The 15,803-nt window shown below is 48.9% G+C and overlaps 6 protein-coding genes; 1 reads left to right on the top strand and 5 right to left on the bottom strand.

Moving 5' to 3' along the window:
- Nucleotides 1–1,816: 1,816 nt before the first annotated feature.
- Nucleotides 1,817–2,869, bottom strand: FFUJ_11248 (uncharacterized protein; the record flags this gene model as incomplete). XM_023570124.1 has 2 exons in its annotated part: nucleotides 1,817–2,378; nucleotides 2,430–2,869. 2 exons carry the CDS (start codon nucleotides 2,867–2,869, stop codon nucleotides 1,817–1,819), a joined length of 1,002 nt encoding a protein of 333 aa, XP_023437282.1.
- Nucleotides 2,870–3,424: 555 nt separating this feature from the next.
- Nucleotides 3,425–4,909, bottom strand: FFUJ_11249 (uncharacterized protein; the record flags this gene model as incomplete). The annotated part of the gene is made up of 1 exon (XM_023570125.1): nucleotides 3,425–4,909. One exon carries the CDS (start codon nucleotides 4,907–4,909, stop codon nucleotides 3,425–3,427), a length of 1,485 nt encoding a protein of 494 aa, XP_023437283.1.
- A 351-nt stretch (nucleotides 4,910–5,260) lies between these two features.
- Nucleotides 5,261–6,814, bottom strand: FFUJ_11250 (uncharacterized protein; the record flags this gene model as incomplete). XM_023570126.1 has 2 exons in its annotated part: nucleotides 5,261–6,704; nucleotides 6,762–6,814. The coding sequence occupies 2 exons, from the start codon at nucleotides 6,812–6,814 to the stop codon at nucleotides 5,261–5,263; spliced, it is 1,497 nt and encodes a 498-aa protein (XP_023437284.1).
- Nucleotides 6,815–7,141: 327 nt separating this feature from the next.
- On the bottom strand, nucleotides 7,142–8,752 carry FFUJ_11251 (uncharacterized protein; the record flags this gene model as incomplete). The annotated part of the gene is made up of 1 exon (XM_023570127.1): nucleotides 7,142–8,752. The coding sequence occupies one exon, from the start codon at nucleotides 8,750–8,752 to the stop codon at nucleotides 7,142–7,144; it is 1,611 nt and encodes a 536-aa protein (XP_023437285.1).
- A 332-nt stretch (nucleotides 8,753–9,084) lies between these two features.
- Nucleotides 9,085–10,704, bottom strand: FFUJ_11252 (related to cytosine deaminase and related metal-dependent hydrolases; the record flags this gene model as incomplete). XM_023570128.1 has 3 exons in its annotated part: nucleotides 9,085–9,881; nucleotides 9,938–10,387; nucleotides 10,437–10,704. 3 exons carry the CDS (start codon nucleotides 10,702–10,704, stop codon nucleotides 9,085–9,087), a joined length of 1,515 nt encoding a protein of 504 aa, XP_023437286.1.
- A 2,501-nt stretch (nucleotides 10,705–13,205) lies between these two features.
- FFUJ_11253 (related to glucose/galactose transporter) lies at nucleotides 13,206–14,591 on the top strand (the record flags this gene model as incomplete). Its single annotated transcript, XM_023570129.1, has 1 exon — nucleotides 13,206–14,591. One exon carries the CDS (start codon nucleotides 13,206–13,208, stop codon nucleotides 14,589–14,591), a length of 1,386 nt encoding a protein of 461 aa, XP_023437287.1.
- Nucleotides 14,592–15,803: the final 1,212 nt, after the last annotated feature.

The raw sequence follows: 15,803 nt of genomic DNA on the forward strand, positions 1-15,803 counted from the left end.
TAGTGTAATCTGAAGGCAGATAAATGAGGTAGGTAGGTAAACGAAAACGCGTTGTGTGAAAAGAGAACAGGGGCGGCCTCGGCGTGTATAGCCTTGCAGCTCAGGAGGAGCTCTAAGCTTTTCCATTTTGTGCTAGAGGTAGCGGTTTGTTCGTCCGTAAGAAAGGCTCCAATGCTACCAAACGCCTCTGATTGTTTCGGCTCTATCAACTCCTGCTCTGCCGGTATATTAGGTAGCAAGATCATGTTCAGAGGTCGCCAAGCAGAGCTCGAAGTATCGGCAAGTTCTGACTGAGAACGTGTGTTTATTTCCAAAGGCCAAGGCTCTCGATAAGAAGCAACACGAGCCACAAAATTATGCCAGCTGCGGTTATAGATGGGCGCATACATAAACCTCTGGTCAATGTAGTACTCCCATATCCGCAGATGAACTTACAGTGGCAGCCGGAATAGATATGATTGAAGCTGCTCGTTGTCTCTTGATTGGATGCCCGCTGTCGGTCTTGGAATGGGAGCATTGAGTCCAGCTACCAGATCCCGATGGTATTTGCGGTCTTTTCTAGCCTTGGCCTTGCGACGGATGCCCTGCACGATATTCTGTGGAAGCTGGCGCGAATAGTTCCAAACATCTTGGCAAGGTATCCCGCAACCACAGCAGCATAACAAAAAGGTCAATGGCATAGAATAAAACTCAAATTTGTCGTCGATTCTTCTTTCATAGCTTTGCCACCAGGTGTCCTGCACATGGCTTGGATGCTGCGGAAGGTGCGTTATTCTGTGAGTAATGAAATTGAATGAGATTTAAGTTGGAAATTAGGGGTGAAGAATGAAGGGTGAATTGGAAGTTGGGCGGAATTGGTTCCATTACCCGTCTGGCATGTCGCAATGGGTTGGGTGCCGCTAGGCCTTCACTAGTCGAGCACAGCCACTGGTAACGCTACTCCAACCAATGCTGATCAGGCAGCCTCTGCCATGAGTCACAAAGACTTAATGCCTGCGGATCTATCAAACATAGACAAAAGATGACTCCAACTTCAAAACAGTCGGTCATCTTGTAGATGCAACGCTAGACCCTTTGAATAATCCCCTCCGCAGCCTCGTAAGTACAACATCTCTTCTTCACCGTCACAGGCCCACTTAGAATTGAAGAGCTTAGTTATTGTGCCCTTGTATCAGTCCAGTATGCCCTATCGTCTTCAGAAACAAGCCAACGGCGAACCTGAAATGATACAAAAATGCACATTCTACTCATATCATCGCCCCTGCGACCACTATAAACAGCGTTACTGTACCAGATACAGAACACCAAGACAGTGCTGCACCTGTGCGGACTCACGGCCACTGCGCCCGGACGGTCGCTACCCACGGTACATCGACGGCACGGGCTGGGACCGCGATGCGCCGCGGTGGGCAAAGTATTGCGAGGGATGCCAGAAGGCAGAGAAAGGGCATGATATAATGCGATCAGCGATCGAGCTTTGTGAGCATTGGAGAAAAGGGTTTTGTATCGGATATGGGGTTTGTTGCATGTGCTCAGATATCCGGCCACAGTCTCACGATGGTCTGTATCCGTTATATGTTGATGGGCTTGGGTGGGTTTATGGTGCAATGAGGTGGCAGTTCTACTGTCAATTCTGCAAGGACGTCCATCAGATGGAAGCCCATGGGGGAGAAGATACCTAGGTCCATGGTCTATTGCTATGTAGCAGTGCCTGTGATGACAGCCCAGTATTGACATGTTGTTTTCGTCGTTAATGACTCGAGAAGTGACTGAGCTGGTAGAGATAAAGCCGCCTTACTCTAAAATTTCTAAATGCTTATCTATATATCCTATGTTGAGTAGCCGACCCCGACCAGTAAAAGTCATCATCGAGCAACGGAATGCTCACACCATACATCTCCTTGACCCTGAATCGCCTGGAAACCTTGAACGGTGCATCATTCCACATCTCAGTATCATCCTGTTTCCAGGGTAAATGAACGTCAAACCGCTCCAAATGTCCCATCGCAACCAGCGGTGCAAGCATGTCTTTTTCCATCACCATAAACTGCGCTCTCCCATCACCAGACAGCCAAACCACAATCCGCAACGTCCGCAGATGCGATAGTTTGACGAGCTCAGCGGAGACATTATTCCATAGCGTTTCAGTCTCGGGTGCTGGGACGTCCAGCGTAATGTCCCAGGCTTGAGGGTGACTGTCGTAGTACTGACTCACGCCAGCATATAGATGCCATCCGACTTCCATGCGTTGCATGGAAGCAACGTGCTGCTTGGGAAGCATAGTGTCTAGCAATGTGAGCGCTGACTTTGAGCTGGCTTGGCCGAAGCCGAAGCAAAAGGTGTTGTCAGAGTAGAGGTACGCGATAGACTCCATGTATCTAAGATATAGGGTCAGTATTGCTTCATGGCGAAATTGGGAGGGTACATACGCTGCGCGGCAAATCAGCGGGACTCTCAAGAGCCCTCTTTGCGGTAACCACTGATAATTCTCCGACTCAAACGAAGACTGCCTCAGTCTGCCACGATGCACGGTCAAGTGCACCTTGTGATTCCCCATGACAAGGCGCCAGATCTGCATGCGCACTTCCATTGGTAACCTGCTGAACAGCAATGATTCCGATTGCGCATCTTGTAGCGAGCCGACAGCGGAGAGCTTTTCTTCCAGCGATTGAGTATAGGGCACACTCCAGTCGCGAGGGTCAAAAGTGGGCTCTGGCTCCCATGCGTTATCTCTGTGCGTATCGGGATGCAACTTCCTGTGCATTTCCTCAATCTCGCGCGGCGTCAGAGGCTCCTTGGGGAGTTTGGCGCCGCGATACTTGTACTTGGTATCAGTGTTTCTACCGAGGAGGCGATTCAAAAAGTCCATGGTGCCGGTATATGGTTGTTTTCAGTCTGAATCGGATGAGGAAGAGTGTTTGTGGCATGCATGTGACTGAGTGATGGGGTGCACAGTATGATAGTGTCGCTGTCTTTCGGCAAGATACGAGTGTTCGAGAAACAAAATAATGACGCTATTATAAGTCTACCAGCAGTCGTGATGAGCGCAACAGGCGGCCTCAGACTTTGTGAGATGTAATGCCTAACGATGAAGGAGGCAAGAAAACGCCCAGTCCATTTCCATCTACTGGGGTCAAGTCCCCAATCCGAGCCGCTGAAAAGCCTTGGGCTGACTGGAGGCCAGCGCTTATCTCGGCTTCGGCAAGGTAGCGTGAAATTATGGTTCCGTGCCTCGGGTCCCCATTCCGCCCTGTATCGGCAGGGGGGGCATGCACTCCCAAACAGTCCTTGCCGAGTCGCAGCGTCATAAAACGCCATGCATAGTGCAATCGCAAGAGCTAAGCCCGACTTAATAAGTGATCTTTGGTGGATCGATAAGAGATGAGATGAGATGAGATATCATAAATTTTGATGCAGTGCCATACTAGATGTTTCTATTTCTGAGAGGGTTGACAGAACTTGCCCTCTGGAGGTAATTGTTAAGCATCCTCTCCTCATCAGCATTGCACACGTTTGTAGCCCGACCACGACGAAACTCGTCGCCAAAGGGCTGGATAACTGTAGTCGAGGCCCTTGACAGACTCCGCAGCTCATCAGCTTGGTCTGCCCATCTCCCACCAAGTATTTCCACTTGTTCCAAGACAACATCACATGGACCTTTAACGCGGGCCAGGTATTCTCCGAGTATGCCAGCTCTCAACCTAGCACCGACCAGATGTAGGCGTTTTAGAGATTGGTTATGTGCTCCGGTGAGGAGTTCATTTAAACTGCGTAAATTGAAAGAAGATATGGTGAGATCCTCGACACCAGAAGACTGGAGAAGTGCAGAGAGGAAGTCTGAAACTAAAGCCATCGCGTCCTCTTGATGGTCGAAAAACCATCCTGACATGGCTTCTTTCCCAGCTGCTTCAATAATAAGCGTTTGCAAGTTCTGAAGCGATTCGACGAGTGAAACTCGTTCAGAGGGAGACATGGAGAGGTTGGCGTAGCTACAAGGCGCAGAACACTTGAATTTCACCTCTCGCAAGCTTGCTCCCGCTCTGTGTATCGCAACCGGAAGCCTGTGTAAGAACTCGACTGGTGGTTCGAAATCAGGGTCGGGGTAGAGTTCTGAAGCGTCTGACCAGGTATGAGGGCTCAGCATGACTGCTCGTATAGATTTGCGGTAGTCTCGGTTGATGAGGTAGCCATCTTCCTTGTGATAGGGATCTTGGCCATCGGTGATTTTTAGCCTATCGGCATGAGGCATCTTCGCCAAGGCGGATGCAATTGTGGAGAGGAATACCCCATTCTCTCGCATTTGCTGTTGCGCTTCAAACAAAAGCTGATATTCACGATGGGCATCTGTTAGGATTTTCCGATACGTGACGTGTTCATCCGAGTCCCGCTGCGAGCCTTCTGAATTTGTGGTATAGATTGAGTTCCAAGCAGATATCAGATTCTTGCCCAATTGAATTACTTCGTAATTGACCCAATCGGACAGGTTGTAGGATACCCTCTCGTGCAGTTTACCCGAGATTACATCTTTAAGCTGGCCAAGATGTTGACTCATACCTGCGATGTGAGAATAGGCAAATTGAGTGAGGTCGGCTGCCATGCGTTGTTCGTAATATGGGAGCTTGACGTGAACGCTGCGTACCCCAGAGCTGATCAATTGGTGACCAGAAACATTCTTCAAGCGCTCCAGAGACGGCTCAGTCATAGAAACACTAATTTCCGGGATAAGCAGCGGTGAGGCCCATTGGCAGAAACGTCGGCATGTCAAGCGCAGAGAGCGGATGTCATCAACGCGAGCAGCAGTCAGTTCATCTGGACGTCTGGCCGGAAACAGAAAGTTAAATATACGGCAGAGAAGTTCTGGAGGTATAGTGTTGATCGAAGCCGCAGTTTGTAGCTCTGGATTGGACATCATGACTGATGATGGAGGATGAACTGTGTTGTTGTGCCAGGAGGATCAGAACAGGGTATCGACTTTTCTTCAGGCGGTGAAAGCCCATGTGGATTCGGCTTAGTTAACAATGGGAACAGTGAAACACACTAAATGGATTTTAACTTTGGATACAGTGGGGAGAAAAAAAAGTTGTAACACACTCTAGACAGTTTATAAAGAAATCCTTGATAAAATATATTACAACTTTTACATCCCCATTTTAATGCTTCCTTTATTGAATGCACGTAATAATTAAGTTTATATAAGTATTAAACCTTTTCCTAGTATAAAGGAAGCTTATAGGCATCAAAGTCATGTGTCCAGATACTACTACAGGCGATATGCACACCTCATAGGTGGAACCCTAACGTTGCATCCACGAGGATTATCATCATAGATATATTCCTCTCGAGCGACTACCTTGCCCTCTGTGTCTCTTGTGAGGAACTTAGCCTGCCTTCTGTAAGCGACTGTGCCGTCCTTCTCGGAAATGACTTCCAACTCGTGATTTATCATAAAAGCGAAATAGCGTTTCTCCTCCGGCGGTACACCTGCACTTTGAAGTCCAACGGCATCATCATCAAGTGATATATCATGTTCCAACTCAATAACACGTCTTCCAACTCTGTACAAAGTCCCCACGTCGAAGAGACCCTCTTTGGCTGGTCCAAGCTGCGCCAACCAGGATAATGCCGCATGCCGAATTTTCAGATCCCGACATTTGAGGACGATGAAGAACAGCATTGGTAGCCAACTCATTTCGAAGCTGAAGCTTGATCGTGGTATGCGTTGATGATCTGGCCCTGTTGATAGTAGAAACGCCTCTTCTGCCAAGTTTACAGCATCGTGGAAGATGTCGAGATGCTGATCCCACCACATTTCTGTATGCGATTTTTGCTTCTGGATGTAGATCTTGGCCATTTTATGCTTGAATCTCATTCCACATATGGCGTATTTATCCGTTGTTGCAGATGGAGGAAGTGCGCGCTCCAGATAATTCATCTTGGAATCCCAGTCATCCAGTAATGAAGCCACTGCTATTCTATCATCATTGCCATCGTATAGGCACCCCAATATCCGAATCAACAGATCGTCAATCACTGTCTGCGCTTCTCGAGCATCACTGAACTCTGAAGGCATTGGCGCCTCAAATCCAATCAGCTGCGGTAGACGTGTCGGTGGTTCGCCACCGCCAAAGAAGAACGGCGTTATACTCAGACGTCTGAATATGGGAACAAGATACTGACACATCCATTCCGGACGCGAAGAGTCGTTGAGTATCATGATGCCATGACGGCAGTGCTGAAGAGCAGCGTCAAAGTCTCCCTGTAGATACTCGATGCAAATGAAGAGTACGCAGAGAACTAGTATCATTTGCTCATCACTAGCTGACTTGACATGCTTTATAGCCGCGTTGTAGTGATCAACAGCAAATGTGCTGCCACAGACCTGCCGAGTAATACGTGAGCCTCTAGCAAATTCTTCATAGAGCGAGCTGATTGACAGCACAGCGTGGCGCATGGTAGGCTCGAAGTGGCTGAACTGCATGACCAGATGCGTCCAGAAGTAAGAGTCGGTAGGACCCGAGAGAACCGGTCCAACCATTTCTGTAAAGAACTGGAACGCTCTGCCTTCTTTCTGATCGCGGGCGGATAGTTGATTTGGACGGTAGCACGTCAGGCTAGCTGTGCCTTGATAACCGCCGCAGACGCGGCGCGATGATACGCAGCGCTTACATGAGGGCTTAGCTTCGTCGCATTTGATCTTACGGGCCCTTTTGAGTACGTCGTTAGCACCGAGTGCATTGGGGAGTCAGGTTAACATAACATACTTGCAGGTTCGGCAGCCCGTCTTAACGTGGTGGCGAGGGCTTGGTAGAGGCATGTGTGGGGCTGTACCGAAGGTTGGATTTTGTGTAACTGATGGCAAGTATCGAGTCGAGCGGGCAGCTTGTTGGCTTTGACGAGAAGATAATTTGCCGAGGCATTGAGCCTGTTCGTTTCGGTGACACAGAACGCGTGGATCTGCATCCTGCAATGACGATCACACAGTGGGGCTGTTCCGAGCTTTCTGACCAATAATAGTGTGGACTGCGTATCAGTTTGCGGGCGAGCTGAATGAAGCATTACAGTAAAGTCATATATATAAACCGCTTAAAACATAGAAATAATTATTCTACAGCATAGTCAAAGATAATGAGATTTCTACCTCTTAGTTCTGCTTCGGCTCTTCCACCTTCTTCCATCCAGACTCAAACCCCTCCCCTCTCACATAACGCTCATCCTCATCAACCTCTTCCACGGCCATATCATGAAGAATGTCCTTTATATCCCGCACACGCTCATCAATACCCTTAATAACCTTCAAATTCGGCAACTTTTCATTCCTTCTAGCCAGAAGCTCATCAATATGCTCGTCAACATCTGGATTTTCTCCCTGCGCATACCCATATAGGCAGAGATACTCTAGAGAAGGCGGTAACATGTCTACCAGTCGGTAGGGCGCGGGTTTCTCAAGTCGGTAGGGCGGTTCCTTGATTCGAAAGGGTGGTTGCCACCCATCGTATTCCCCGAGGAGTGGCATGATGCCTATGCTCAGATGCGTCAGGTGAGGAAAGTCGTGTAATGACCCGATAGTCACTAAGTACTCATTGCCACTGTCCATCTTGTGCCCAGTACTGATCTCTTTATCCAAAGACAGCCTATCACGTCCATATTGATCAAGCTGGTCCTGTATCTCCCAACTTGTTCCGTCACCTTCTTCCTCCTCATAGTTCCTGTCAAAATCCCAGCCCAGCGCGTCTGCCCCAGTGCCTACATCAACGTCAATGTCCAACACTTTCAATGATTGCCTATGCGTAGAGAGTGCCCTCGCAATATAAAACGGTTCACTAGAATTATCTGCCCCGTCAAGAGTCATCAAACCACCAATCGACAGCTTGAACTCCTCAAGCGCCTTAGGAATCGAGATCATGACGTCGAGTATGCCAGACGAAATATCGCAATGGGTGATTTCCAATCTCTTCATATTTCCTGTCCCCGGAACGAAGAACGTGCGGTCCGCCTGATAATCCGACAGGCCGTCCATGGCCACTGACTCAAGAGCTGGGAGACGATGTATCAATTGCATGAACTCGAGAATATTAAACGTGCTGTAAAACCTCTCGTCCATCTGAGCGCCAGCGAAGAAACGCACATTTTTCAGCTTCTGAAGCGGGGGACTCTTCATCTGTGCATAATTCGCCTTGAGCATATACTCCAGAACAGGCTGTTGGAGGTATTCAGCGATATACAGCGTGGAAATATTCTCGCAGAGCGAAAAGAGAAGAATGATCATGGCAATTGAAAACTCGCTTTCTTTCTGAAGTTTAAATCCATACTCGCGACACTTCCAACTTAGGATCTTATCGACCTGGCCAGCCGTTGCGTCGCCCAAGCCTAGGTGACGAGCATATCGTCGTAGTCTGACCTCAGGGGGATCGGCAAGTTCTTCATATCCCATCGAGGTGGGCAGTTCATCGTAATCTGGTATCTTAGACGTAGAGGCATAGATCCAGGGTGTTGCGTCGATGACGACCTCTTTGACGGCTTTTGCGCGGGATGGATCTTGAATGTAGGATTGCAATAGGCAGTAGAGGCGCTTGGTGTCTTCCTCTGAGCTAATTTGTACGCGTGAATAGTTGGGGGGAGTATAAATAGATCTGCACGCGAAGACGCGCGTTGGAATGGCATAATGAGGGAATTGAAGAATTCGATGACTAAGAAGCGGTCGGCAATTTGACCATCTTGAGCGGGCGCATTTGGGTATCCTCTGCATAAGCATTTTTGCTTTTGGGGCGATGAGATCAGCTGTTATATCGTCAACAGATGGTGAACAGGAGAGATACCGTGGTGGTGTTGTTGGTATCGGTTATCTTGATAAGATAAGAAGAGTATGGCTCTGACTCCTCCTCGGGAAGTAAGAAAACATTAATCGTCACTATTTAGTTTTGAAATATATTAGTAAATAGTACCCTAAACTTATACTAAATTACTTAAGTTCTATTATTACTTAGGATTAAGGTCTGAAGTTTCCGCTTAGATTATAATTAAGGCCAGAGTTGGGATCTGTCTCTCTATTAATACTACACAGTTGAGTTCTAGACAGAAGATCTATCAGTCAACCAAGATGTCCTTCAAGCCTCCCATCATCCCAATAAGTTTCTCCTTAGCTAGTTCTTTGTTAACCTTATTAATTCGGCTCTCGATCTCACTTCGACTCCTCGCCAACTCCTTTGCAACTTCTTTCCACGACAACACGTCCTTCGAGTCAACTGCCTCGAGCTTGAGATCGAAACCAGCATCTCTGCCCTCTGCCAAGTGCACGTTCTGCAGACTTCCATCATGCTTGCGAACCTTTCCACCGACTATAACGGTCTCAACCTCTCTGACACCTGCATGGCGGACGATAGCAGTTACTGGGTCGTGATCAGCTGCAGAGCTGATTGAAGGAGAAGTCGTGTCGAAGATAACCAAGTCCGCCAACTTGCCCACTGCAATAGATCCAATGTCCTTATCCATGTTGATCGCACGAGCTGCTTTTATAGTAGCTAGATTGAACGCTTTCTGTACCGTTGCCCGCATCTTCTTGGGATAGTGACCTTCGGCGAAAGTCTTTGAATTTTGCGATCCTCGATCACTCGCTAGTGCGATTTGCATCTGGTGCATCATGCTGACTGGTCCGCAGGAGTGGCAATCAGCTCCGAGGCACATCAGTGGGAGGTCTTCTCGAAACGCTACTGGATCTGCGCCTGATGCCATGAAGATTTCGGCGTCGGGGGTTGAGACGATGTAAGTTCCGGCTTCAGTGAGTAGAGACGCTTGTTCTGGTGTTGTTCCATTGCCGTGCGTAAGGAGGATATCGGGGCCGAGAAGACCACTGGCGTGTAATTGCTCCGGCACTCGAGATTGTCCTGTGCATATATGTCAGCGTCATATACCCAGCAGAAAGAATTCAGGCAACACGTACCCTTCGAAACTGGCCAGTGTCTGTAGTGGCTCACAATAAGCTTCACTCCAGCCTCTTTCACATGCGTAAGTGTCTCAGCAATTACATTCTCTGGCAAGAAGTGACTGTCGAAGAAGAAACCCAACTGCACTCTCTTGTCATCTCCAAACGGAGCCTTTGCAGCAAGATAATCCATCTGAGGCAGCAGCCAATCGGGTTGAGGTGAACGATCAAGCTCAAATGAAGACTCTGTCCATTCTACAGCTCGTAAGGGCATGACGCCATGGCAGAATATGGACCTTATTCCAGATGCCAGGGTCGCACTTAATGCAGCTGTACCGTGTTCGGGGCTGGACGCGCCGTGTGCATTGTCTACGACGCATGTTGTTCCGGCGTCGAGTGCTTCAAGGCAGCCAGCTAGTTGACCCCAGAAGAAATCTTGCGGTTTAAAGTTGAAGCTTTGGAAGTTCGCTGATGGTATATAAGCGGTCTAACCATGGTTTTTTGGGAGGGTACTGACCTTCAAGCATGTAGTCCAGCATTGTAGAGTTGCCAAGTCTCCCTTTCAATTGGCTCTGCCAAACATGATGATGGGCATTGATGAACCCAGGGGCAATAATTTTCCCATCGCAGTCAATCTTGGATGCATTTTGAGGTTCAATAGCTTGTCCGATCTCCATGATACGATCATCTTCAATCAAGATGTCGGTGTTCTTAAGTGCGATGACATTGTCTTGCGCATCATGCTGCAACACGGTACCGTTTTGAAGGAGAAGTCTAGAAGCCATGGTGAAATCTATACATTTGAACAATGCCAAGAACAATTGTCAATGTGAGTGTCGTGCGCGCTGACTATTAATACTCGCGGTTAAGAGTTCGGTCATCGGTGTATTCAGTGGATATAGCTCGGCATTAAGGTAATCTCAGGTGAAGCTCGGTAAATTCTGTTATCAGATAAGACAAAAGATCGGCTCTATAGTTCGGTGATATCGGTGGGTGACGTATGTCTTACCCTGCACTAGCAGCAAAAACACAATATCGGAGACACTTTGCACCGCTTGCAATGTCAATTGCAAGTTGACCTGGGGGAATCAGTCACGAGCTTTTTTGCGTCTCACAGATGATTGAATTTGCCTACAGACAATGTCATTGTTATGAAGCGTACACACATAACATTTCAATTATTAGTACATTGAATCCACTCTGATCACAGTCCGCACTAAGGGCCATAGCTTCAATCAGGAAGTACAACAACGTGATCCAGCAACGGACAGGCCATGGTTCTCTTTAACATCTGCTTTATAAAGCAACCAACTCTACTATTCTGTGTAACATGCTGTCGGTGTTACTGTTCAGCTGAGAACTGCATCGAAGCCACATTTCGTGAAAGGATTAATAATTATCCAGACGCTCCACATACATCTTGTTGTGGCGGCCGTAGCGAATTCACTGTCATTGGCCCAAGCTCCATCCTACAACCAGAACAAAACGTGGCACCCAATGAATTACCAGCATTTCAATACCGGAGCGACACCTGCGTCTCTGTCCAATCGGGCAATGCCGTTGCATGCAGCAGCAGTTTCCAGCTCGTTGATCAGATCTGGATCATGATCTATCTCGCGAGTGGTGAGCTCACTCTCCTCTCCTCTCCTCTCCTCCCCCCCCCCCCCCTACGGATCAAACCGTATCAAGCCATCGTCAAAACGGCATGGCTCACTCCCAATTTCACAACCCTCACGTGTCGGCCAAGCCCGGCATCAAATCAAACCGGCACTTGATTTCAGTCACTAGACAGAAACAGGTTAATCAACTGACCTCGACTCAAGACTAGAAGCATTCGAAGCTTTTTCGAAGCCCATCTAAACGAAAAATGGATTAGGTCGTGTTTTGCGTCAATGGTCAGCAGAGCAGCACCAGTCACTACGGAGTCTTTACTCCAAATTCTGCTCGTCAGCGCGCCAAGACCCCATGGGCAGAAATGATGAGACATTCCAGGGTGAGAGTGCCCCCCTCCCTCATACCCCCAGCTTCTCAACTTCCCTTAGGCCGGCACTCCCCAGTCTCCCCCTTCTACCCAATTCTGCGGGATATATTAATTCAACGCGTGTTTCTCTTCAATGAATGACAGCTTCGCGTTGGGGGAGCTTGGACCTTGGGTGAGACTAATGCGCATCGAACGGGCCGGTTACAAAGCGATCTTGTGGCGTTCGAGTCAGTCTAGCTGTCGACAATTTCGTATGATGCCTAACAACCGAGAAACCTAAAACCCAGAGATCCAGGGAGATAACCCTGCTGGACGGCATGCAGTCACGTCAAAAAACAACTCAATTGAGTGACCCAACAACCCTCATCAAACTTACCGTTGCATTGGGAGACGAATCATCTCATTTTGACTGCTCCAACATAAACTTGCTTGACCAATGACACCGTGAACCACGACACACATTTGCAGAAACACCAAGGCCAAAGGAGACAAGCATCATCAGCCTTGTTCTGCTAAATCAGGTTGATAACGCCGATGCCGGTCGATAGCGCGGTCTTGGTACGAAATTAAAGGCCCGAATACTGTAAAGCCTTGCTAACCCGAGTGAGCGCATTTGGAGAGCTTTCCCACGCGCTGCTCAACTCTCCCACGCATCCAGACCTATCATAACAGGCCGGGAGATCGACTGCTTGGCAGTCACTAAGCTTATTCAAGAGAGGTCTCACGACGGGCGTATTGTCGGTCCGATCCCCACCATCTCTCCACAACGGCTCCAATGCTCTAGCCCGTTGAAGCTACGCTTTTCCCTTGGCGTTGGAGACCAAGCTCGTGAGTGGTTGAAGAACGATGGGGCAGTTGGTAGCTTGTTTTATGGTTCTTCCCCAGACTGGTCTGGATTGCACCGCACGGCTTAGGCGATGCCGCGGGATAAGAATTTTCGCACAATTTGGGGTCATGGAGAAGTGGACCGTCGCCCTTTCTTCACGCGGAGTAGAGTTTCCCACCTCCACATCTCCAAGTTTTCTGTGTCCGGGGGATTGCGTTGGGGAAGTGGGACAGTAGCTTGAGTTTATCGCGCCGACACTGGGGACTCCGCAGGCTAGCTACTCAAGCAAGAAAAAAAGCTACTCTACTGGAGACAGAGCTAGCTGCTGGCGTGGACAAGTCTGGGGGCGACGAGATTTGTATAAAGAAGACCATCAACCACCGCGAATATCTTCATTCTCATCATCACTCTCATCACTCTCATCTGATAGACAAGAACATCTTTTCTTCTTCTCTTATCAACACCCACATTCCATCACAATGGCAGGCGGTGCTATCCCTACAGCGGCTCCCCAGCTCGCAGGCGGCTACCTGACTGGTCGCGCCCTCATCTACCCCCTCTCCCTCGTCATCTCCCTCTTCTTCCTCTGGGGTTTCTCCTACGGTCTTCTCGATGTCCTCAACAAGCATTTCCAAACTGTCCTCGGTATCACAAAGCTCGAGTCCACTGGCCTGCAGGTCATGTACTTTGGTGGCGGTTACCTCCTCTTCTCTCCCATCGCTGCTGAGGTTCTCAAGCGCCGCGGTTACAAGCTCACTATCCTGATGGGTCTTACTCTCTACTCTCTCGGTGCTGTTCTGTTCTGGCCTGTTGCCAAGTCTGCTGATAGCAACGCCAACGGTCGCGCTGTCTTTGGTGGTTTCTGCGCTTGCACTCTCGTCATCGCTTGTGGTCTCGCTACTCTCGAAACTGCCGCCAACTCTTACGCTGTCGTCATCGGCGCTCCCGAGTCTGCCTCCGCTCGTCTCCAATTCTGCCAGTCTTGGAACGGTGTCGCTTCCTTCATCGGTCCCCTCATCGCCTCCAAGTTCTTCTTCACCGGCGAGAACCAGAACAACCTCACCAACGTCCAGTATGTCTACCTCGCTGTCGCCTGTGCTGGCGCTGCCGTCGGTGTCCTCTTCTTCTTCGCCAAGCTTCCCGAGGTCAGCGAGGCTGTTCTTGAGGATGACCAGGCCGGCCACGTCGCTCAGGGTTCCATCTGGAAGCAGTGGAACATGTGGTTCGCCTTCGGTGCTCAGTTCTGCTACGTCGGTGCCCAGGTCACCATTGCTACCTTCTTCATCAACTACGCCCACGAGAACGGTGACATCACAACTGCCAAGGGTAGCACCATGCTGAGCTATGCTCTCATCACCTTCACTGTCGGTCGATTCGTCGCTACTGGTCTTGCTGTCATCTTCAGCTCTGAGTTCATCATGGTTGTCTACTCTTGCTGTGCCATCGCTCTTACTGCCTACGTCAGCGCCGCTCCCAGGGGTATTGCCAGCGTTGGTATCCTCATTGCCATCTTCTTCTTCATGGCTCCCATGTACCCCACCATTTTCGCCATGGGTACCCGAAACCTCGGCCACCACACTCGACGTGCTGCTGGTATCCTTGTCATGGGTGTTTCCGGAGGAGCGGTCTTCCCTCCTGTACAAGGCGCAATCGCTGATGCCAAGGGCACTCGAATCTCCTACATCGTTCCTACTATCGGCTTCGTCTACGTCCTCGGCTACGTCGCTGTCAACTGGGTTCGCGGCGGAATTACATTCCTGGCCCCCAAGGCTGAGGAGTCAACTGTCGATGAGGTCACCTACGATAACGAGAAGAACGATGTCATCATTGAGCAGCGCGAGAAGAAGCACAACGAGATGGCTTAATTGGATCGGATCAAGATGGATGAATATATAGAGGCGTTCTAGATGGATCTTTCACGATAGATGCCTGGCGCAAAGATATACTATGAGAATCAGAATTTAATGTTTTATGACCAAATACTCAGAAGACTTCATTTCACGTGACCAATGCGCAACATTTTGATCGAATTGTCCTCCAGTCTGGTGAAGCTTTGTGATGTTCGGACTTCGCATTAGTCATGAATATGGGTACCAGATCGCGACATGACTCGGGCCCCACAGAAGTGGAGAAAAGACCACTTGCTGGCCAATCATCCCAAACCTAAGGTGATGGGTGAATACCTTATGAGATGCAACCAACTCCAATACCCAAATGGTTACATGACTTGATGACTTGTTCTACAGGTCCAGTCTCTGTAGAGGTGAACTCATATATAGATCGACATGGTTGAATCAGCAATGGTTACTGCAGTGAGGCCTATTCGATATGATAATTCGAGTGAGGAGAAGCATGGGCAACATACCATATAGGCTTGACAAGTGAGACGTGCCAATTAAGTTTCAGCCGTCATGAGGACGATGCGCCCCCAGGGTGAGCCCCTCGTCAATACTTTGCATATAATGAATATTAGAATAACATTCCTAATAAACCTATTCGTTCGCACGACTGCGCCATCACCAGCTGTTGCTGTATGCGTGCATCCAACTCATACCTCGTCCTAAAATATGAAGAGTTTAGACGATATGAGGATATCTTAGGATATTTTATGATAAGTTCAGTATAGTCTTTGACTAGTATATTTTTGATCCCTTATGTGGCTCGTGTTTTGGTTTATTCTATTGCTCAAGGGCTGAGCTCCTGTACACAAGCGAAAGACAGGTGATGAGATCTCACCAGTACCTCCCAAGAAACCTCGGCTCAAGCACACCGTTGAAAATACCATTGGCTCTGATCTTTGTCTACCTTTGATCGTCAACGATGAAGCGCCGGAACTGCCGCGTGCTTTGCGATATGTATTCTGGATGGGGATACCTGAGTCCACTGAGAACTCAGATAATGAGATGTTTGGAAACAGTGAGGAGGTCCCAGAGCGACAGGAGAGATTGTACAGTTCGTGGGAGGAGACATCGGATTCAGATGAAGACTCAGAGAGCGATGCGCTGGCGTGATAAAATTGGTATGGGTAGATGGGAGACGGGAGACGGGAGATGAATTGAACTTCAGAGATTGCAAGT

The sequence above is a fragment of the Fusarium fujikuroi genome, chromosome FFUJ_chr11 (genome assembly GCF_900079805.1).
Source record: "Fusarium fujikuroi IMI 58289 draft genome, chromosome FFUJ_chr11".
NCBI classification, from domain to species: domain Eukaryota; kingdom Fungi; phylum Ascomycota; class Sordariomycetes; order Hypocreales; family Nectriaceae; genus Fusarium; species Fusarium fujikuroi.